The sequence below is a fragment of the Magnolia sinica genome, chromosome 5 (assembly GCF_029962835.1).
Source record: "Magnolia sinica isolate HGM2019 chromosome 5, MsV1, whole genome shotgun sequence".
NCBI lineage: Eukaryota > Viridiplantae > Streptophyta > Magnoliopsida > Magnoliales > Magnoliaceae > Magnolia > Magnolia sinica.
In genome coordinates this window covers 27,614,689-27,640,045 of record NC_080577.1, presented here as the reverse complement: position 1 = coordinate 27,640,045, position 25,357 = coordinate 27,614,689, and the positions used below count along the sequence as shown (strand labels likewise).

General features: G+C 39.6%; 1 protein-coding gene across 1 annotated transcript in view; it reads right to left on the bottom strand.

The window, feature by feature from the left end:
* LOC131245846 (succinate--CoA ligase [ADP-forming] subunit beta, mitochondrial-like) overlaps positions 1–24,812 on the bottom strand; it is a 29,913-nt gene extending 5,101 nt beyond the window's left edge. Inside the window, exons 1-8 of the mRNA XM_058245574.1 lie at positions 24,523–24,812; positions 19,236–19,346; positions 13,952–14,063; positions 12,906–12,970; positions 8,166–8,243; positions 2,924–2,998; positions 2,604–2,756; positions 2,360–2,494 (exon numbers count right to left, since the gene is read on the bottom strand). Coding sequence (XP_058101557.1) covers positions 2,360–2,494; positions 2,604–2,756; positions 2,924–2,998; positions 8,166–8,243; positions 12,906–12,970; positions 13,952–14,063; positions 19,236–19,346; positions 24,523–24,624 — 831 coding nt within the window. The 5' untranslated portion in view covers positions 24,625–24,812. The remainder of the gene's footprint in view (positions 1–2,359; positions 2,495–2,603; positions 2,757–2,923; positions 2,999–8,165; positions 8,244–12,905; positions 12,971–13,951; positions 14,064–19,235; positions 19,347–24,522) is intronic.
* Between the last annotated feature and the right edge of the window lie 545 nt (positions 24,813–25,357).

Sequence of the window (25,357 nt, the reverse complement as noted above, 5' to 3'; positions counted from 1 at the left end):
GGCTATAGGTAGTACGGTGTCCCACGTCCTGGTGTATTGTATATCCCTCATAGGGGGAAACTCATCCGGTAGATCATCAGGAAAGGTATCACGAAACTCATCCACTACCAGAATGGCCTCAGTGGGTAACTCTACACTAGCACCCGGTGCACTCTCTAGCCACAGGGCCGAACATGTCATACCACTCAAAAAGGTAGTCCATGACTGCCAACCAATCTTGAAAAGCTTTAGGGTCAAAGTGGCTATCAAACGTGGGGACATCTACTCTAACTCCTTTGAGAAGTTGCGCATTGAAGTCATAGTGGTCTTGATGTACCTCACAGGGTGGGTGCACGGGTGCGCGCCCATAACTAATTCATTGGCCACCTCCATTCCTTGGTCTATCCTCCTGACCACGTGCCTGAGATTGGGCATCTTCCCCAATGGTGGGGTTTGCCCTGGCGGAGGTCTCTAGTTGGGTAATGCGCACATCAAGCTGTTCAAAGCGTTGGTCCATACGTTGTTCCAAGCGCCTACCCAAAGACTCAAACTGTTGGGTCAACTTGTTCATTGACTCTTGCAATTGCTCCATGTTTAGTGTAGGGTGCAAACCAAAACCACGACCCGTACGTGTGGGCATACAACTACTAACTCATTTTGAGGACCTTCTACCACAACTATATGCGCCTAGATAGGACTGAATGCTCCTATAGGACTCTATATGGAGAAAACAACACAATACTAAATTTCCAACAACCTGTCTTTCAAAAAAATCTGTCAACAAAAAATCCAGCAAAGAAATATGCGGATTTTCTGATAGCAGAAAATCCAGCAGCCTATATCAGAAATTATGGACCTTTAAACAACTCAATTTGATGATACTTAATGCATAATGGACACAAATAAACTAAACCCTAAACATGCAATGCATTCCCCTACAAGAACTCTAAGCTCTGATACCAAATTTGATGCAGGACATGAAATTCAAGTATGATGTGCAAGATTTCAGGCTTTAGATCACACTAGTCAGAAACAATTACACAAAATTCCACATCCCACACAAAAGTTCAAACACTCAATCAATGGGAATCTTATGCGGGCCTACACATGCTAGGGTCAGATCAATCAAAATTATAGACCAAACAAGAATCAGAGGGTAAATTCATCCATACATGCACAGAAATAATTCCCTCAATCCAAGGGATTCAGAAATTTCAATTCGGGGAACCCAAATGTTGAAGAAATGGCATAAAATTGGGGATTTGAGTAATTTAGGATTAGGTTTAGGGATTTTGCGTGAAGGAGGAGTGAAAGAGAGGAGAGAGACGAACCAGAGAACTATAACATATGTGGACAGCAGTAATGGCTCAAACGCATGTGCGTGTGATCACGGCCGCACGTATGTGGGGCCTACTATTCAAAAAAAGAACACCTTGACCCTGGTCGGCCAGGGATGGACTCCAAAACTCTCAAATCTCAGCTCGATCCAATGCACGGTTTGTGCATGGTGTTCCGCCAAAGTTTCAGCCCTCCTGCAAGGCCAGATTCTGAAAATCTGCTGTAGATAGAAAAACGCCTGCAAATATTGATGGATTTAAAAATATTGATGGATTTGAAGATGGAATGCTTGTAGGAGAAGAGAAATATGGATGGAAGAAGCTGGGGGCAAAACGGGATAGGTGTGGCTTCGCACCACGATAGTCAGCCCTTCGAGAAAGGGAGGGTTTCACACCCAATTGAATCTTCACAACTCAGAAATTTAGAGGAGCAGAAAAACGGAGCAATTTTATTAATTTTCATTAAGAAAAAAGACTACAAGGGGTGCCTATTTATAATAACACCCTATACCCCAAAATTCGCGCCATGTGTGCAACCTAATACTTGGAGACGAAGTAATAAAAAATAATAACTAATCAAAGCAATCTAAACTGTCCATGATATTCCTAATAACAATAACAAGCAAAACCCAAAGTACTAGGTCACCTAGGGTAGTGGGCCACGATCATGAGATCCAATGATGAGATCCACATGATGATCGGGTCCACCCCAAGGAACTAAAACATAGTCCTCTAACTAAGAGGCCCTCCATGAATGTCGTCATCGATCCAGATAGAAGATGGGGCCTTCCTTGTGTACGTGCGTAAGGAGGGCGTGTGTGTGCACGAGATGTCCCCATCAACTTGCCCCAGTCTCGAAATTTTGTGCAGACTGCTAATAATGACCAAAAAGTAAGCAATTGACTGGGACTTAGGATCATCTGCTCACTTAGATTTTTGGGCTCAACATGAAGACAACTATTACCATCCCACTCCACTATCACAGTCCAAACTGATTATATGGAACTACCCTTTGCATAGAAACTGGTGGATTCAATGGATACCTCTCTAGGGTCCTCTTGAGATGGATCCCGAAGAGTAAATATGTCTTTCTGGCGAAAAACAGCATTATCATCAAAGTTCAACTTTGCATCAGCAGCTACTAACTGGCCATCGGAAGTTTCTGCAATTGGATTTATCTGACCAACGGAAAAAAAAAAAAAAAAGGACATCAGTTCAACTACAATGTTGAAAGAAAAATGACCAAATTTACAAAGAATTGTTGGTAATATAGCACTTTATGTTCACCTCCAACAGAGTGCAGTCACATTCACAAAAGAGTTTGTAAAGTTTCTTCACTTGCTCTATTGAAGAATTTCTATCTGCTAACTTAGGAGCCAAACCGTCTACAACTTTAGCAGCATCTTCATCTGTAATTCCTTTGAAAACATCAATTGGCACCTGATTATTCAAATAAGCACCTGATCATTCACATAAGCACCCAGTTGTCTGACTCACATGTCACAACCAGAAAACAATAACTATGTAAGTGAAAGAGATGAGTAATGAGAGTTTTTTTTTTTTTTTTTTTTGGTGCCCTCAAAGAAAGGTGAGAGATGGTAGATGACCTTAATAATCATATCAGGGAACTTCTCTGCGAGGTCTTCAATGCTCGTTCCTCCCTTACTGCATGCTATTATGATCTGATTGAAAAAGAGTAATGCAACTGAGGACAAATCGAAAGTCATCGTCATAAATAATGACCTTCTTAGAGTCCAAAGGTGGCTAGAAGTTGACGATGAAAAAAAAAACATAAATTTTGCATGATTAACGTCCCTTAACAAATAACATGAATGACTGGAAATAATACCATGCCACCAAAGTCATCATCAGTGAAGTACGGAAAGACTAATTCGGTCTCCAGTAATACCACGGAATGTAAAACCATACACGGCAATATGAGTATTAGGCATGTTATTCTTACCATTTTTAAGTGGGTACAGACAAACATCCCTAGTCCCCCCCAAAAAAAAGAGAGAAAAAAATCCATTAACCTAGAAATGTGGAATTTGCATGCGATAAATATATACCCATGTGCATAATGCAGCTGTGAGAGAATAATCACACATCAGATTAACATGACATCTATCTAGGTGAGGAATAAGTATCCAATATCGATAAAAATGTCCAACAGGCACATAAATGAATAAATTTTTTTTAAGTAAGTAACTAACTTGTTTTTAATGATAATAGGCACCTAAAAATTTTATTAAGCAAAAGAAAAGCAACAGAGTACAAAGGCTAGGAGAGCGGGATTGCATAGCCAATGGTGACACTCTCATTAGTGCCTCCTTTGCAAGAGTTGCTACCTCGGTTGCTCCCCTTGGAAGAAGCGAGAACAACAAGTATGATCCTAATATCATTTTATAATCTGGATATACAATATGCCAATTTTCAAGGGACCAACAAGTCCGAAGTAGCTCAGTTGGTCACAATTCAAGAGACCCCATCATTGATTAAAGAACCAATGTTCCAAAGCAGATTTTTGCACAAACTAAATGATTCAAAGGGTCTTATTTTTAAGGGTTTCTCCTTCTGTAATAGAATACTCTCCCTAAACTCACTTTCTTTTATTCCATACTATTCATCAAGTCCAAATAGGCCAAAAAGACAAACGATAAGTTATCCAAAGAGACCTGGCAACTCTGAACTTTACTATTTTTAGACTACCTATGACATAATAAAATCATTAAAAGATCAACAAAGGATGGACTTCTACTAAAAGAGGAAACTAACCAACTATTTACTAGATTATTGATCTCATAAAAGATTCTCTTATCGGACAGACAGGATTGCATGTTAGAGATGGATGCTAGAAATCTGACAGTATTTTGTTTCAGTGGCCACAGTGAGAGATGTGGCACTGATACCATGTAGAAGTTAAGGACTACATTTTGAAGAATGTTGTATTTCAGATTCCTTGTACAGGACTCCAGAAAAGAGTAATTGTACAAATTGTAATGATATCCACTTCTTGCCAATCGCCATGTCAACAATGATTGATAGGCTATAGTTTGAAACTCAGGGATAAATTTTATGGTCCTCTTAGGGTTAACATAGAGTTGGAAGTGAGGCCAATTGTAGACAGGTCAGGGCGAATTTAGGACAGTTCTGACAAGTTTTGGGAATAAAGGGGGAAAAAAAAAATCGAAGTTTCCAAGAGCATGACTTGTTCTAATATCAATTTGACGCAGGATGGGTGCGAAAGAAGAAAAGAAGATGAACAGATTTTTGCACAACCCACGAAATGCAAAAAGGTTGGTTTTTAGGGTTTTCTCCCTTTGCAAGAGAATACACTTCTCCCTACAATCTAATGCAGGGGCATTTTCACACTGGGCTCGAGTGGGGTCACCTGTTGGATACTGGGGTACACTCGGGGTGGGTGACCCATGCGATTTGGGGCCCACAGGGGAGGTCTCGTGTTCGAGACTCCTTACCAGGGGTGATTAATGCGCATTTCACACCGGGCTCAAGTGGGGTAGCCCGTGGGATGCGGGGACACACTCAAGGTGGGCGACCCATGTGATTTGGGGCCCACGAAGGGGGTTCGGCCAAATTCCTAACCCATGAGATGTGGGGCCTGGGCTATGAGATAAAGGAATTAATTCGCCATACTCTAACAGTTCGAGCTTTTAGAGCAAGTGGTTAATTGTCCTGCATCAAATTGGTATCAAAGCAGGAGGTCTCGTGTTCGAGACTCCTCACCGAGGGTGATTAATGTAGGGGCATTTTCACACTGGGCTCGAGTGGGGTCGCCTGTTGGATGCAGGGGCACACTCGGGGTGGGTGACCCATGCAATTTGGGGCCCATGGGGGAGGTCTTGTGTTCGAGACTCCTTACCAGGGGTGATTAATGCGCATTTCACACCGGGCTCAAGTGGGGCAGCCCGTGAGATGCGGGGACACACTCGAGGTGGGTAGCCCATGTGATTTGGGGCCCACAAATGAGGTTCGGCCGAGGTCTTAACCCATGAGATATGGGGCCTGGGCTATGAGATAAAGGGATTAATTCGCCATACTCTAACAGTTCGAGCTTTTAGAGCAAGTGGTTAATTGTCCTGCATCACAATCACTTTCTTTTATTCCATAAAATTCATCAACTCGCATTCATACATATGGCCTTAGACATGTTTTATGGGCCAAAAACAAAAGGTAGAGATCCAAAGAGATCTTACAAATCTGTACTTTACTATGTCTGGACGAACTTATGACATAATAAAATCACTAAAAGATTGATGAAAGCACGAAACTAAAAAAAATTAAAATTAAAATATTCTAAATCCCATAAAAGATTCTCTAAAATGCCCAAAACAAACTGCATATGAGGTTGTTTTTACATCCAGCTGCACAGCCAAAGTGGGGACTATTTGCATCCCTTTTAACACAAACATGATCAATCTATGGTCAGGATGCATTACAATGGGCAACATTTTCCAAAGGACTTAATCATTTTTTTATGAAAACCAATGATGAGGCCGTCAAGCATATAGCATTTATCACCATCTCAATACCAAAAACAAAGAGGTGGCTCCACACTTCTCATGCCAGGGGTCCGTGAAGAAAAAGATGATCAACCATTTCCTCATCCTCCCAAGTCGCAACACGTGAAACAAATGTCTGGATTGGAAGCACGACATTTCTTTCTTTGGGTCATCATCATGATCATCATCATCATCATCTAAGCCTTACCCCTGTTAACTGGGGTCAGCTGCGTGAATCTTGTTCCACCATTCCACTCTAGCATGAGTTTAGAATGTCATATTTTTCGGATTCATGATGAAGGCACAAAACTCCCACAAGGGCAATGCAATAGACTATTACATAGGTCGATTGCAATCATGCGATAAGTCTATTACAAATGTTAATTACAATCAATGACTTTTTCATTGTTATTCACCGTCAAAATTTTATTGACAATGGCCAACCAACAAGTAGGATAAAAATTGAAGTAACCATGAACACAATAAATGAAAAGAATCAATCAAATGCAATAAAGGTTACAGGTTCGCAGTGTTTGACAGTGTCGACCATGCCACCAAACAGCGATATTACCCTCAAGCACAGTATTCATCACCATTTCAATACCAAATACAAAGTGGCTCCACATCTCTTTGCCAAAGGACAATGAAGGAAAAGATGATCAACCATTTCCTCGTCCTCTCAACACATGAAACAAATGTTTGGATTGGAAACATGATTTTGTTTCTTTAGGTTATCCGCCTTCAAAAGTTTATTAGTAGTGGCCGACCAAGGAAAATTTGCAATCCTCGATGCCATTTCCACCACACGTTTGCACATGGGGAAGACATATTCCCACCCCCTCTGATATAATTGGAGAAAATTTTTTATGAGGAGAAGCAACTGATCCTCAACCCTAACCAAATCTTGTGATCCGGTTCCCTAGGATCAAGGAAGAGATCTCTCACCCCCTCAACTGCTCACACAAATTTTCCTCATCTTTAAGATTCCAATGAACAGTAAGATTCCACATTACAAAATGCCCAATAATTTCAGGGAAATCTCTAGATAGGCCCCCTTTTTTTTCTCAAAGAGATGGCAAATAAGGGAACACCAAATCCAAACATTCAACCCCACCCAGATAACAAGCATTTTCTCTGTGAATTTGAAAATGAACTCAACCCCCTCCTTCATCACCTTTCCAACCCTATGATCCACTATTGGAATACTGCCAAATTTGCTAATGGCTTTCCGTGCCTCTGATCCCCTCCCTCTCAGGATTATGCCAATGAACCAATCTCCTTCCATGACCCTGTGTGTGCAATCACATTTCCCCAAAGAGTCTTTTTTCTCCCCAGTTCCATATCACGACTTGCTTAGAAGTGCCAATTTCTTTCCTTTACATCACCTATCACTATTCCACCAGCCCCTTTTTGTAGTTGGACACTAGACTACTACACAAGATGAAACTTGTATTTCCCACTCTCCTCTCTGCCCCCTTCCCACAGAAAGTTTCTTTGAATGCATTCCACTGTGTTTGCAACTTTAGCCAGAAATTTAAGATAGACAGTCAACTGGAAGATTCAACAATGTGAATCTTAGAGTTCCAAAACCAGCATCTAAACATTTTCATTAATGGGCTGTTTGGGAACATTGAAAACTAAAGTAAACAATTTCTGTGTATATCTAAATTTCATCAGTTTGACAAAAAAAAAAAACTGCGGAAATTGTTTTCCATTTCCGAGGTTTTCCACAAAAAACGTGGATTGCCAATTTGTTCTGAAAAAACCTGTTATATGGAGATATTCCAATGTGAGGGACGTCTCTCACCCTGGGACCATTGACCTTTTAAGATTTGCATGAAACACTGCACTCTGAACCAGATGACAGAATTCTTCTTGGAATCCGAGGGTTCCATTTCATGAGAATTCCATGTTGGTTTTCCAGTCCACATTTTGGTTTCTCTATCCAAATGCCCGCTAAGCGTATGTTCGCTTGAACATTGTCAACTGTCTGAATATTTCTTGAACATTCTCTGAGGTGTGATGCAAACAAATACGGTAAAGTAGTGGCTATAAAATGCACAATCCAATCCACATGTTGTGACAAAGAAAAACAAACTAGTGACGTGGAATACAGAGAAACTGGACTCGATGTGACAGAAGCAAAACATGAAGACAACTTAATACAAAAAATTCTTATTGAAGGGACAGGAACAGATAGAAGACAACTTTTTTCTAATGGTACGAATGGAAGAAAGCATGTTCAGGCAAAAGAATGCACTCTTCATATTTGATATACAAATGAGGATTGAAAGTAAACAAAAATTTAACACTTGAGTCAGGAACGTACTGGACCAGCACTTGTACGGTCAAGGGTGATTGCAAAGTACATTTCATTCGCAAGTGACAACTTTTCGCACAAGTACACCTGTTAAAAAAAGCAACAGGTAAGCTTTAAGTCCTTCAGATATGACAGTAAATTTAGTTTCAACACAAGCAAGAGTTGAGTAGAGCTTTCAAAAAACGTTACCAAAATTTGCAGTGATATGATGAAGAAGAGAATGCTAGCATACAAGGTTTCTTTGTTACTTCTTAGAACACCTAAGCCAAGCAAAAGGTTGGGCGCCACCTGAGGTGAAAACTGGACTAATCACCACTCATTTGGTGCCATGCCCTTGCACTGATTCATACCACTGGCTGTACATTGATTTCGGCAATGTAGCCTGCTTGATGAGTAGACCATCCTGATTTTCTTATGAGGTGATCTTTATGGTGTGACCCATAGTTACCTAATCACTCCATCAGTGCTCGAACCACAAATCAATTCAAGCACACAAATTCTCCAATTGCTGCGCTTTGATTTTATTGAATGGAAAATCGATGTTGTTAACTTGTTGATTTTAATCAACCTATGTAATAGACTATTAGATAGCACTTCATTGTTATCAACCTTTGTAATTGTCTAGTACATTGCACTAGTGGGGGTTTTATGCTCTCATTGCCGGTCCCCAACCTGGATAAAGGAGGGTTGCTTCAGGTTGGCAGCTGGCATCAAATTTATGCCATAACTTCCAACATGAATCCAAACAAAGCAGAAAAGAATTCATGTAGCCAACCCCAATTAGTTGGTATAAAGCTTAGACAATGATGATGATGATTACATCAATGTGGTTTAATCAGCAATTTGCTTTTTAGTTCCTAGTAAATCGTGAATCAATGGAGTAGAGTTGGGAACACATAATTTATAGTGGGTTCAAGGTTGATAAACCAGCATCTCAAATCTCCCATCTCTAGATCAGTGACACAATTCTATTTTGTGATGTGGACGAAGCTAAGGTGGATAATTTGAGAAAGATAGTTAGGTGTTTCAACGTGGTGTCAGGCCTAAAGGTGAATATCCTTAAAAGCGAGATGTTGGGGCGTTGGTACCTCTACGGAGGAGGTGAAGAAGCTTGAAGAGGTGCTTGGTTCTAGCACCGGGTCATTTCCTTCTTTGTATCCCGGCCTTCCTTTATGTATTGGCAAGCCTGCAAAGCACTAGGGTTATAGAAAGAGTTGAAAGGAAGTTGTTGAGATGAAAACGCCAACACCTCTCACTAGGAGGAAAATTGACATTAATCATCTCTTTAGTCACTACCCCTTTGCTAGTGAGATGTGGGAGAGGTTCTTGGCGATCTTTTGAAGTGTCGTGGGTGATGTTAGGATCCATTTAGAATCTTTTCCTATCCCGACATGGGGATGGGATGGGGGAGAAAATCCCGACATGGGGATGGGATGGGGGAGAAAGGGAGAATGCTTTGAAGACTATCGTTATTGATAGGCATTTCGGCCTTGTGGGGAGAGGAATAATCGATGTTTTTGTAATCATAGTGGGCTAGTTTCCGAAGTCTTTAGAAGGGTTAAATTGGATGTAATGGATTGGACCTCAAATATAAAGGCTCTCGTTGTCTGTCCTCTCACGGTTTCATCTTTAGTCTGCCTTATTATTTGTCTCTTGGTTGTTCTTTGACTTCCACCTTCCTTTATAATAAATTCATTACCTTTCAAAACAAAAGGTAATTTTTAAATTAGCTTCCAGAATAGAAACATATTAAATTCAAACATGAGATTGAATTTTACACAAACCTTTAGATAGGAATCATCGTATTAAGTTCGAAATAGGAGCATGATTGAGCTCAAAATGAAGTTGCTGTTGGATGGCTCTTCTTTTGTGGGTGGAGTTGCCATGTCAAAACGAAGGAGAAGGGGAGTTATTTGATAATTGTGGAAGAGTGATGGTTGATACATAAGCACCTTTTTTTTTTACAGGAAGCACCTAGAAAGTTGTTCAAGTGTCATAGAGTAACTCCTAATAAACCGTACAAAAGGTGGGACCCAAGCTGCAAAAATCAGCTGATTCGTGGTCACCTGACTGTTGAACTAGGAATTGTTGATATTTTTCAGTTCAACTATCGAAGTCCAAAAATCAGCAACTTATGTCATCAAAATTGTTATGAGTTTTGGTTATGATGGGACGAAATCTACTCTCACAATTTGGACAGTTTGAACTGAGATGTTTGTATCCCAAGCTTAGAAGCTTTTTTTCTTTTTTTTGAGAAGCAACGAAGTATTCATTAAAAAAGAAAAGGAGAACAAGGAGAGGAAAAGCCTGCTGAGATAGCGAGCTGATCACCCTCAAGAAAGAGGAAAATTACAACCCAACAGATTGACCAAACGTGAAGGGAATCCCGCTGAAATTGACCACACTGCAGACCCATTCAAGAATAAACTGATGCACTCTCTTAGCTATGCGATCTACCGAATTGGAAACATCTCTGAAACATCTACTATTTCTTTCTTCCTAGATTGCCCACCAGACCGCTAATAAGGACATTCTCCAAACCATAGATTTTTCTTTGCCCAGAGAGACTCCATGCCAAGCTGAGAGAAGACCGGCCATGCTATCATCCTCTACCAGAGTAGCAATGGTCCATAACTCCACATGTAGCCCATCAAATGAGGCACGTGTCTAGCTACTTGGGGGATCATGATTCATTGATCTCAAATGTTTATAAGATGGGCCCCACCATGGATTGGACTTGCGTCAAAATTCTTCCACAAAGGAAGATATATAGACTTTGACCTATGGTGTGTGTGTTGAATGTCTTCATTTTTCCTTAACCTATTTCTACACAGCATATTTGAATGAATAGGATCTTGGCATTTGGGAGATTTTAGGGAAATCCACCATCCACTTTGGCGTCCATCATATCTTTAGTCTGATCATCAACCAGCAGGCTTAGTTGTAGGACACCTACTAATTTTGCTCCCACTCCTCAATATCTTGATGTAAACATCCATAATCATTAACATATGTTACGTACTCAAACTCTCCCCTAGTATAATCTTGCAGTCTTTACATATCAATCCTGCGTTTAGTAACTCACATTTCTTTGTGTCATGCAGTGGGCACTAAGGTTAAGGATAGCTTCTTCATGTGATTGTCTGATGCTGGTTAACAGTAACTCATATGGGATAGGCCCAACTGATTATTGGACAACAACTGGCTTTTTCACACTGTCGGTTGCTCTGGTCCATGCATTTGGATTTGCCAATGGAAGTGGGATTGAAACATATCGTGCCTCCGGTCTTTCTTCCTAGGTAGAAAGAAGTCAATTTGACTTGTATATGATCCTTTTAAAGGGTAATGTTCATCTTTCTTTTTAAAGTCTGCGTTTGCTGTAGCTAAATTAAATTCGGCAATGGGAGTTTTGCACTCTCACTGCTGGTCCCAGGCCTAGGCAAAGGAAGGTTGCGATAAGTTGCTAGCCACATCAAACTTCTGCCAATCATGAATCATGACAATCTAACATTCCGATAAATTGGAATGGTGGAATAGGATTCGTGCAGCCAACTCCAAGTAGTTGGGATAAGGTTTTGATGGTGATGATGTTTGCTAGAGCTAAATTGCATGCCATAGCAAAATTAATGATGGCATCCCCGTCTCATGTCTCCTAAAATCATATCCTCTATGTACCTTTTCGCATCCACTACTATTTTTTCCTCCATGACCGTCTAAGACTCCTACAAAAATCCTCTCCATTCGGAATTCCTTGCATGATTCCATCCACATCCCTCCAAAATTGTCTATTGATTCTACCCCCTAAGCCTACCTGTGCCACATATGCGTCAAAGATATTGATTATCTCCTCTCTCAAAACATGCTTTATTAATAAAATCCTATCACTTACTCTCTTAACATCTACAACTCTATCTTTTATATCTGTCTACTACTATCCTCACTTCATTTCTATTGTTGTCATTTCCTATAAACCGAAGTTTATATCCATCACATGCACACTGGCGCGCACCTATCCATCACATGCACACTGGCGCGCACCCACCCACACAAGCACACTTGCATGCGCACATATAGTTATTTGATCTGTTCCTACACACACATTTCTTTGATCTTTCATACACACATTTCTTCACACAAACACACATGCATACACATTTCTTTGATCTTTTCCACACACACACACTTCTTTGATCTTTTCCCTAATCCTGTGATTATTTTCGGTGTGTCATTCCTATTATCAGTGGTGTGACTCATCGGGACTTAAGGTTTTGATGCAACTTCAAGCCTAGAACGGTGCATCATGTGTTAAGCTGTGTTGTTTTGATTCATATTTCACATATCAAAATGGATCAACCAAGTGTATCACATAGAACGTAATGAAAAGTGACTTAGTGACACAAAAGGGAGTCAACAGGTTACGGATTACAATACTTTTTCCCATCTTTTTGACTGTTTCTATGAAAAATTCAAACTCCAATTCTTTTAACTGTTTGATTTCAAACATAGCTGATTTCATCCCTATGATCATGACAACTAAGAAAGATTATACTACATCTTCAAAATAACAAACAACAGGGGCAATTTATTCAGAAATCAGAAGCAAACAATTTTACTTATTTTCTGATTTTGAGAAGTTCAAGAACTGTGAAAAGAACAAAAAATACAAACACAGTGATGGAGAAATCCAAGAGCTAGTTCAATAAGAGGGCCAGCTAATATAGCACACAGAAGAGAAACAGAATAACTAACCTTGCTCACAACTTTTCCCTGAGGTCCAGTTTGTTTTGTAACAAGTATCTGCCCAAGCATCTTGCCTGCAATCAAATATAATGACTGAATACAAATAAACTTCTGAAGATAACAAAACTACAAGGATTTCTATCATAACAGACCGATTCACCCCCCATATAGCGTAATGGGGCCAACCTTTTCCTTTATGTAACAGCCGATACGACTGTAACATAACTATTTTTTAATACCAAGAGTGTTAGGATTTTGTGGATGGGGGAAGGGACAGTTGGGGATGAAGATGGGTTTTGGGATGGGGTTTTGTGGATGGTAAGGGTATTATGGATGGGGAGAAGTGACGGTTAGGGTTTAAGGGGATGGGGAAAATGCACGTTAGGTTTTGGGTATGAGTTTTTTGGGATGAAGGAAAATGAAGAACCAAAGTAAGAATGATGGAGACTGTGTGTGAAGAAGAGGAAGAAGGGAGCCCTCAATCCCAAAGCAAACTTGTTGTGGGACCAGTTAAAGCAGCCAGAGGTGCAGAGTGAATCAAATATCAAAAAAACATGGTTTGAGGGAAGCAAGAAAAAGAAGAAGAATAATATTTAACAACACATGCTAAGATTCACCAAGCAACACATGCCACATAGGAAACACAAAGCTCACAACAAGGTTATTCTCAAACCTTTCTTAAACTTCTACCACAATAGCTATGACAGGCACGGCATGGATTTCAAATAGCTTAACACAAAAAGGAAATTACTACACTGTCCTCACTCAGACGCTATTCCCTAATGAGGGCAATTTTGATAATTCCCTCTTAATAAACAATAAACACAAAGAAAAATATCCAAAGTTGTCTCCTTTCATCACATGGACCCTATATGGACTCCACGTATATAGGAATGTGGAACCCACACATGTGGTCAGGATGATCCACACAAGGGACCATGGATTTGCTTGCATCATCATGATATCTCCATAATAAGCCTAAGATTGAAAAGGAACAAAAAAAAAAAAAAAAAAAATTATACTATTCAGATTAAATAGCAAATAAACTCCAGTACCAGATATTGCTTCAACCTCATCAACTTTAACAATATGCACTCCTCCCTTAAGACCACTTTGGAAAGTTCCCAAGCCTCGTCCACCCGCAAGAATTTGGCTTTTGACCACCAACTGTACTAGAATCGCAAAGACGAAATATAGTTAAAGGTATCATGTTATTCAGCTTCAAATCATAGATGAGCTGACTTGGAAAGTACGGCCATATAGAAGAACTCAGCACTTAGTCAACTAACTATAAACCACCAACAATAAACAGTCATTGGATATCTTATGTCTTTGATGCTCCATGCAAGTAAAGCCAACTATTGTACTCAATGCAATATTATCTAGAAATTCAGTTTGCATGCTTGACCATATCAGCTCAATGACACGCAGTGCCCACCATACATGTGGTATGGTGCTCATAAACTTTTATCTGGAGGAAAAGTTTGATAGTCTGGCAGAGTGATGCAACCAGGGCTCCAAATGAGTGCCATGCAAGAAGACATGTGGAGCCCGCATGATTTCATATGTCACACACCTAACACCACTTGGAAACATGTGGACCTTGTGATCATACAGTAGATAAGAATAGTTGTTCTTTGTTTGCTTTAATTGTATGTCATTTTACATAAAAGAAAGTGACTAGAATACCTCGCTTCAGTACATTGATAAGTAACCACAAGGGAAGGCACTTTTGCCATTTTTTTTTCTAATTTAGAGTTTCTTTTGTTCATAAGCCTATATAAGGCACCCCACTTGGATGTGTAAAAGCCTAAAAGGCACCATGGCATTAGAACAAGACCAAAAATACCCATTGGTCCCATTTGAGCAAACAAGTGTCCACGAATGAGAAGTTAGGATTGTTTAAGATTTTGGGATTGTGACTGAGTTATAGAGGGTTCAACAATTTAGGCAGTTTAATTTAAGTTAATTTATGCCATGTATGCAACTTCTAAGTGTCTGCATATCTTCTAAAGTATGAAATAACTTCCTTTTCCATCTGCTTGGCCATGAGACGTACAATAGACCAAAATAATGGTTGCTGCACAAGACCTTTGCTGCCCAGACATTCACAATTTGGTATCATACTTGTATCCAACTTTAATGGTAAATGCTGTACCCATTGCCCAATTACATAGGACAGTCCTAACTTACAAATTATTGTGAGTTTCACCCGTTGAAAACGGGGCTCAATCCTAACTGTCCATAGTAGCCTTATGGCCTTGAGTTTTTGGCTATGGCCCATTCATGCAGTGGCCACCAAATCAACAGTCCCAATGACTACACTCATGAGTTGTGTAAGTAAAAGAGATTTTTTATGGATGGTGTGAGGTACAGATATTCTGCCTCGCACTTCACATAACTCCATGAAGCATTGATGCAATCACATCCCATCCCACACATGCACGCTCCACACGTCTAAACGAGAAAAGGCATGGTTTCCTTTCCTTTTTTAGATTGTTTCTAGTTTCCTTTTTCATTGTTTCTATGTTAGGATGTATATCTCTATGTTAGGAAATCTATGTTATTAGATTTTCATGTCAATGAGTTTTCTTATTTTAAAAATCTTTATGGGTATTCTTATTTTAAAGATCTTGGCTAGCAACGAATTCTATTTCCAGATTCCTTAGATTGTGTTATAGATTTTCTAAACAAGGAAACCTCCATTATAAAGGTATAGGCCATGTGAAATAAGACAGTTGATTGATACTTTTGTTGAGCAAATTATCATGTTTTTCTGCTGTAGTAGTGGTGGTTGTGTGTGCACCGGGGGCTGTTGAGATTGCTCATAGTCATTGCTGCTTCTCTTGTGTGATTTGAAATTCCAATCCAGTACATTGAATCCAATGCAAATAGTTTCTTTCTCGATCCACTTGCATTATTTAGGTATTAGAGCAGGTTACTTCATTGGGAAATTGAAAATCAATGTTACTTTTTTTTCTCCTACCTTTCCCTCTTCATCAAAATTTCCCCTTTATTTTGTTCTCTTTCTTCCCATCAAAGTTATACTCTTTTTTCCCTTTTTTCTCCAAATCCATCAAAGACCCTAATCGTATGCATTCTTCCACTTTTTTCTCCTCTTTCTCAAAACCCTTGGATATAGAACTCGAGCCTTAAGTTCAGCCCAATTTCTTACATAAAGATGTTATGGTTAGGAAGATGTTCACATGCCTTGAATGATCGTCCCCATCTGAACTCCCAGGACCATCCATATTCGTCACCATATCATTATCATGGTCATTTTGACCATCAAGATCATCATCCCTATCGCCCCAAGTTTCACCGGTCTTCATATGTCTTATGATGATTCCTTTTAACACCCCTCCTACTGTTATGAATGAAGGCAACCACATGTCGGCTACTCAAAAGCATTGTATTGCAGGGAAATGTCAGCAATGGCTGAGAATGTTCAAGAGATGTAGAAGGAGAATTTGTGGGAACTTAAGAAGGAGATTAGAGCATTCAATGAAGAAATTGCAATAGAATTCAAAGAACTCAACAAGGTGGTTAAAGCTTGCTTCCAGCCTCGATCAAGGTATTCCATAATGGTATAGCCACCAACGTTACCATATTACAATACAGGACATAATAGCCATTATAGATTTATTTATTTTTTTATTTCTTTTCTTTTAAAAAACCTATTTCAACCCGTTAATGGACCATTACAGGACCGTTATGCCCATTATTGGTCAATTTTTTCATAACGGCCATTACTGGTCAATTTGTTCATAACCACCATTATCGTTACATAACCGTCTTGGAATACCTTGCCCTCAAGGTGTTCCATATCCGTTACAATACGGTCGTAAAGACCGATACATATAGATAACAGCCATGACTATTACGCGATACAGGGGTGAAACAGAGTAGTAGGTTTTTTAGAATCGTATCGATCATTACAAGGCATAACGGTCGAAAAATGACCACTTTTTTCTATTTAGATCCATTTTTCTCATCATTTTTTTCACTTTTTTTATTCCAAAAAACTTTTTTAAATTATTCTACAGCAAATTTCGACCACTCTTACTATAGTTTTTTTAGAATTAAAACCATATATTGAAGCAATTTGGGCAAATAGAAGCTTCAATGGCCATCTTTTCAAAAAATTGAAAAAAGTGGTATTTATGCTTTTTTCCTCATTTTCTAGTTCTAATGTTTGATTGTGATGTGTAAATATTAAAGACAAATAACCATGTTCATAAGTTCACCAAACAACTAAATACAATACTCTCACCAAATAGTGGACCGCTACTCTATCATAAATATGTTCAAGACAAAGAATTCATATTTGGAATATTTACATTATTCTAGATTTTCTAAATATTTTTTTCTGAATTTTTCAAGCAAAATTTTTTTCCAACCGTCATGGGGGTCGTAACGGTCGTTACACTCCCATATCGGCCATTACAGCCGGTAACTGTATCGGCCTTTACAACCGATACCCGTATTAGTAACAGTGGTGACCATTACAGTAACCATTACTGAAACAGAATACCTTGCTTGCCCTTCATCAAACACGAAAAGTGTTATGGGTTTCAACCCGCTATATCTAGAGTTCCCAATAATGCCTATCTGCAAAAAGCCTGGTGGCCCAGGAAGAAAGTACCATTGGTTTGCTCAATGGATCTATGGATGCACCTATTAATGGATCAACGGCCACATCGGAGGAAGCGTTAATGAAATCAAATGATCAACCATCAAATGGCACAATGGAAAAGATTGAAGGATCAACAAATATGAACGAATTGATGGTCAAATAGGTGGATAGTGTCATGAGAATAGTAGCAATTTCTTTGGAGGTCAACATCATGTTACCATCTCAACATCAATCAAGGTCCACAAATCAAAAGCCAACAACAAAAAAGAAGCCACGGTCAACAGTCCAGCCATCCAGGTCTACAAATCCCCTTTACAAAAGTGGAAATCAACACCTACACCATGGAGGACCACCAAGAAGCAAAAGAAGAGGTGGCTCGTATTTCAATGACATATTATGCACAAGCTACCAATTAGGCACTTAGATTTCCACCATCAGCTAACAACGAAGACAAAAAAGATGCGACACAAACGAGAATTTTCATAGGAGATTAAGAGTTAAGACCACCAATTTTAACTCAAGGACGAGTTCTCTTGAAAGCTAGATCGAATTGATGCAACCAAATGGTCACAAAAGCCAATTGATCAAGATCTAAACAATCCAACTGCTCAAATCGTCATGATTGATGGCCAAATCTGTGATTTGATGACCAATATGAGGAGATCAATGATTAGATTACACGGTGAGGTTGAGAGGATCAATCGGACAATCATTATAATTCTTAGATTTATTGGTTTTAATTAGTTATAAGGGTTAGATTGAGTATTTAATAATTTCCCTATCACTATTCTTTTAGGGTACCAAACAATGTCTGAATGAGGAAAATTGGTCCTGTTGGATAGCCCACTGTATTAGCTTTCAAATGAGCCCAAGATCATACACTTCTGACATTGTTTGAGTTATGGCACATTGACATATGCCGCATATGGTGGTGATTGGATTCAATGAAATCTTAGTCATTTCCATAAATTAGGGCTTCCTTGTTTGTTCGTTTAAAGCCTATATAAGGCTATGTTTGGAGTTGTAAGGCATTATTATGATGATTATGATGATGATGAAATAAAAGTTCTTTAGTTTTGGTGTTCGTTTGCTTTGGAAAAAGATTTGGAGAGGGAGTTTTCGCGATCTCTAGCATCCGCTAAAGGATTGTTAAGGCTCTTCCTTATAATCTTGTTTGTCTTACTTTGATCCATTTGCATCTCTTTAGGGTTTGCATCAAGCGTGTGCACAGTAGCATCCCTCTAATATCTATATTTTTGGTAAACAAAAATGCACCTCTGCACACATCAGGTGGGTCCCACTGTGTGCAGATAATCTGTCACAAAACTGGGCTGGTTTACCCATCAGGTAGGCCACACAAGGACATTGATCATGCACTATCTCTGGTTTTCTTAAATTGTCCACAGTTTTGTGCACACGTATCTAATCTAGTGCAGCTACCCAGCCAATTTCTTTCATCCAGGTCATCCAAGTAGAGGGTCCCACCCGATGCACATCCCAGATGTCTCCATAGGCTGCAAGTAATCATTGTTGGGGCATAGCAAAGCTCCCACCATCTATACAGTGGGCTGCACCAATTGTGAATCCGAATGCATTTAACTCATGGTCAACAGAAACTAGTTAATCAGAGTGAATCAAGCACACTGAGCAGTGAGCACCCATTTTTTTTTCAAAAATACAACATAAAAAACCAAACAAATTACCTCCTCCTTCTTAGGGAAAACATCTTGGATAGCCTTCCTCGCCTCTTCGACGGAAGAAACAGCGACACCCTTTGGAACATTAATGCCATATTTGCTCATCAAATCAGCTCCCTGAACCCAAAACCCATCGATTTCAGGCAAATGTATATAATCAACCCACCCAAACTCAACTCAGGAAGAGTCAATGAAAAACCTCCCCGCAATGTGACGAATATCGCGAGATTTTGGAAAATATCAGCAAATTTTGAAGTAAACAACTTGAAGATATATATATATATATATATATATATAGAGAGAGAGAGAGAGAGAGAGAGAGAGAGAGAGAGAGAATCTCAAGTCTGATCGGTTGGACATACAACCGGCTTAGATATAAGGGATTAATTACTGTTAATAAAATATACCGGAGAGAGTCATTTCACCTCACTGTGGAAAAGGGGTGGCAACCTGGGTGAGCCCCACTAGTGTTTTTGTGAAATTCATCCCAAAAATCAGGTGTGTCACCCCATGTTATTCTCAAGGCCCGAAAATTAGCCCCATCCATGATTCAGGCAGACCACATGTCTCAAGCTCACCTTCAAAATTGTTTTCTTTGGTGTGGCTCACTTGAATCATGAATGGATCTGATTTTTGGGCCCTAGGCCTACGTTTTCGTGTGGCATCTAATAGTTGGAATGGATAGTATATAACCATCATAGTGGACTCTATAAAAATCAAGGGTTAACATCTCTCTCCCAACTGTTTCCCTTGGTGTGGCCCACCTAAATCACTGGTAAGCCTGATTCTTTGCTTTGGGCTTAACATAGAATTACACATCAAATGGTCGGAGTGGATCTCATTTAAACATCAAGGTGGGCCCCATAAAAAATAAGGGTGGGTGTTCGGTAAAATTCCTAAGAAGTTCTCAAGTCCAACAGGCTGGACTATAGGTTAAAGTCCAACCAGCTAATAACTTCTAGCCTTTTATGTGTATATGGTCTAATCAGTTGGCCCCATGATGAGCATCAACTTTTGGAAAACTCCACAACAACCACTCATTAAGTGGACCACAATTGTGTTTCGCTATTTACCAATGTCTGAACATTGTTTTATATAGTGTGACCCACTTGATGCGTATATGGGATCGACCATTGCACTAGGCAATCCTCCTAATGGGGACAATTGGTTGGAAGGGTTGGATGTCACATGCACTTGACACTTTGGAAGTTATCATATGGGTAGATTATAGCTTGTAGTCCAACCACTTGGACTTAAGAACTCTTTTTCGGGAATATCACTATTCTCTAAGGACACATGTGAGAAACGGAGGCCCATCCCGGATTTTTGACAGGGCCCACCATGGTGTGTATCTGAGATCCACTCTGACCATTAGATGTGTAATCCAATGTTAGGCCCAAAGCCCAAAAAATAAAATAAAAAAGGCTAGCTTGTGGTTCAGGTGGGCCACAGCAAGGAAAACAATTGGGAGAGAGAAGTCCACCCTTGATTTTTAAAGAGCCCACCGTGATGATTATATAAAATCCACTCTAACCATCAAATGCCAGACTAAACTTAGGCCTGGGGCCCAAAAGTTAGGCTCGTCTATCATTCAAGTGGACCGCACTAAGGAAAGCAGTTTGGAGGGTGAGGTCTACCCTGTACATTATTCACATGAATCATGATTTGCCAATCCACTCTATCAAGCGTTAGACCTTTGGTTAGACCATAGGTTATCAAGTCTTTTCTTATAACCTCTATCCACGTCCTTTTGGGTGTTCCCCTTGCCCTTTTAGTGCCTTCAACTTGCACCAACTCACTCCTTCATACAAGCACGATTCTTGGTCTCCGTTGCACATGGCCAAACCATCTAAGCCTACTTTTCCTCATCTTATTACCTATCGCTACACTAATCCTATGAACTTCTTGTTCTTTAACTACCCAACATTTTTTTACCATCAAGCATGGCTGGTCTTATAGCTATTCCATAAAATTTCCCTTTTAGTTTGAATGGTACACGATGATCTCACAAAACTCTATAGGCACACATCTCCATTTCACCCAGCTTGAATTCTATGGGCAACATCCTTTCCAATCTCTCCGCTCACATGAATTATTGACCCAAGGTATTATAAGTGGTCATTTTTGGGAAACTTCTTGGTCAACAATCTTAACTAATTCCTCGCTTTCACACCTATATTATTAAAATTTCACTCCATGTACTCTATTTTAGTCCGACTAATTTTAAATACTTTATATTCTAAAGTCCCTCCATAAATCTAGCTTTATGTTTACACTCTCTCTCATCTTCTCAATGAAAACTATGTCATTTGCAAACAACATACAAAACAAGATCACTTCCTACAAATGTTTCAATAACCCATCCATAACCAATGCAAAAAACGTACATGCTTAATATCTACCCCTGATGCAAGCCCACATTAATTGGGAACTCACTGATCTCTCCATTGGTGGTTCTCACATTTGTTCTACTCATACATATCATTAACAATGCCAATCCTCTTAAGACTCATTTCTTTTCCAACACCCGTCGGATTAACTCTCTAAGGACTCCATCGTATAGTTTCTCTAAGTCAATAAAGACCATGTGAATATCCTTCCTCCTCTCCTTATATTTCCCCATCAATTGTCCAAGTAGAAAAATAGCTTCAGTGATAGACTTCCCAGCATTCGTCTCATGCCTTAGTCTTTGTTCAATCGCTCTCTCCCAAAGTTTCATAGTATAGCTCATAAGTTTAACTGCACAAAAGTTAGAGCAACTCTATATGTCTCCTTTGTTCACACGAAAGTTACTGCAACTCTGTGTCTCCTCTGCTCTTATAAATAGGTATCATGCTATTGTTCCTCCATTTGTCTGGCATTTTCTTCGATCTTACAATCTTGTTAAACAACTTTGTCAATCAAAGTAACCAAACCTCTATCGGTATACCATTTGGTCCAAGGGCCCTTCCTCTTTTCATCTTTCTCAAAGATTATTTCATTTCAAATGTTCTAATCCTACGAATGTATCTATGGTATTCAACATCATTTGAATTTATGGTTCCTTCCATTCCTATCCTCTTAGAGTGGTTGTCATTTAACATGTTCTAAAAATAGCTTATCCACCTTTCATTGATCCCATTGTCTTTTACTAGTACTGAGGCAAGACAATTAATCACTTGCTCTAAAAGCTCAAACTGATAGAGAATGGTGAATTAATCCATTTATCTCATAGCCCAGGCCCCAAACCCATGGGTTAGATCCTCGGCCAAACCTCCTCATGAGCCCCAAATCCATAGGTTCCGCCCCCTTGTGGGCCCCAAATCCATGGGTTCCACCTCACACGAGCCACCCGCCTCACACGGGCCCTAAATCCATGGGTTCTGCAGGCCACCCACCCTGAGTGTACCCCTGCATCCCACGAGCCACCACACTCGAGCCCGGAATGAAAATGCCCCCGCATTAAGTACCCTCTGGTTATCGCTCTTAATGCATCTAACATGATCTGGTCCTTACCATTACTCACTCCCATTTTTGCAAGTTTGAATACATCTTTCTCTAGTCCCCAGTCTAATGTAAAATTAACATAAGCCTTATGTTTAACCTCACTTACTACTTTTTAAGAAGTCTTTTTCAGATTTCTATATTATTCATAATTTTCACCATTTCTAATCCCTTGCCAAGCTTTAAAACATCAATATTTCCCGTGAATAGCTTTTTCTACACCATCATTCCACCGTCAAGTTTCCTTCTATGATTGGCATTTCCCTCTAGATACCCCTAAAACATCTTTTGTCACTTTCCTAATGCACTCAACCATCTCATTCCATGTAACATTTACTTCTTCCTCAAAATTCCACATTTCTTCTTCCAACAATTTTTTTCTAAACAACATTATTCTCTCCTTTAAATTCCACCACCTAGTTTTTGGACACTTATTAATTACACTCCCTTTCTACTATCTCTTAACATAGACATAAATAACCATTAACCTATGTAAGTATGTTGGGCGGTACGAATCTCCTAGTATAACCTTGCAATCCTCACATATCAATTGTTTTGTTTTCATAGGTAGAAAGAAATCTATTTGGCATGTGATGTATATGATCCACTTTTGAATGAAATTAAATGTTCCTCTCTCTTTTTAATGTATGTGTTTGCTAGAGCTAGATTGTATGCCATCGCAAAATCAAGGATAGCATTCCCCATCTCATTTCTTCTCCCAAAACCATATCCTCCATACATGCTCTTATATCCTCTACTTTATTTTCCTGCATGACCATTTAAGTCTCCTCCTGCAAATATCCTCTCTACTCGGATGTCCTTGCATTAGCCCATCCATATCCTCCCATAATCATCTTTTGATTCTATCTTCTAACCTTGTCTGTGGTACATATGGATTGAGAACATTGATTAACTCCACTCCTAACACGAGCTTTATTAATAAAATCACATCAATTACTTTCTTAATATCTACTACTTTATCCCTTACATCTTTGTCTATCACCATCCCGACCCCATTTCTATTATTATCCTTTCCTATATACAGAAGTTTATATCCATCAATTTCTTTAGTTTTGGCCCCTTTCCACTTGGTCTCTTGAATGCAAGCTATGTCAACTCCCATTCATTTCATTATATCTACTAACTTTATACTCTTACCTGTCATTGTTCCCATATTCCATGTGGCAAGACAAATCATGTTCTCCTAGAGTAGCTTCTTTACACACATATGTCCAGAATGGCACAAGAACCATTGCCTACTTCTCACAGAAACTGGGTATTGTTGTGACACTTCACCTCCGGAGGATGCCCTAGCCAACCCTTGCCCATTTCTCACTACACCCGGGCTCTGATGCAGCGCATTGCTTACAGGGAATGCCCTAGCATGAGCTTGGAATGTCGAATTGTTCGGATTGGTGATGGAAGTTATGGCATAAGTCTGACACCGGCTGCCACTCTGACAAAATCCTCCTCCTTTATCCGGGCTTGGGACCAACAATGAGAGCACCAAAATCCCACAAGCACAATATAATGGACTATTAAATAGGTTGATTTCAATCAAGCGCTATCTAATAGTCTAGTACACATGATGATTACAATCAAGGATTTTTAAAATTTATTTATCAATTTACAATAAATATTTTTATTTATCAAATTTACGTTGCTTTTGAAAAAAAAAAACCTCAAATTTTGAAAAATCTCCTGGGAATTTTCCAGGCCCAGAAATTGCCGGGAAAAAGTTTGCCACTATGCTTCCCCGAACGAACGATACATAACAATCTCACCGAGAGAGAGAGAGAGAGAGAGAGACCTGATACTCGTGGACGTTGAGACGACGGATCTGCTGCTGCTGCCATTTGCCAGAGATGGAGAGCGTACGGGAAACGAGATTTCTCAGCAAACCTCTCGCCATTCTCTCTCTCTCTCTCTCTCTCTCTCACTTCAAATGGGTATCTGAAAACCCTATTTCGGTTTTAAAGGTAGAAAGGAAGGAAGAAATCCGAATTTCTGCACCCTTTTTAGACTTTTTCAAACAACGGAGTTGGAATCGCCTTCTCAGCTCCCGCCCACAAAAGCTTTGACTCGGAATCGCCTTTTCCCCGCACCTTCCATGCTCTACTGAAAGGAGTAATAATTATCTCATACGTCGCTCGCATATTTTCAGTGTACACGTGTTTTCAATTTTGAAATTTTGGACCATCTTTTTAGTAATCTAAACCATTGGCATATTTCTAAGTATATAGATGTACCTATATCTTAAATCTTTACTTTGTAAGGAAGATCATAATACTTGAATTTTATCCTATGAATAGACGGCTGAGAAGAGATACCCAATTGCTTCCCACATTAAACTGAAAAAGCTGGTCGCTGGCTATTTATAATCAGAGAGAAATACGAGCAGTTCTCCATCCAAGGTGGGCCTCAATAGAACAGCGGTCTAAACTGCGGACGCGGTTTGGCCAGCGACGCTGCCACCAGCCAGTGGCTAGTGGTCGTTGCTATGTGGACCACAATGATGTATGTGTTTTATCCACGCCGTCCATACATTTTGAAAGATAATTTCAGGCTTAATCCCAAAAATGAGGTAGATCTAAATCTAAATCTCAGGTGGACCACACCATGGAAAAACAGTAGTGATTGAATCT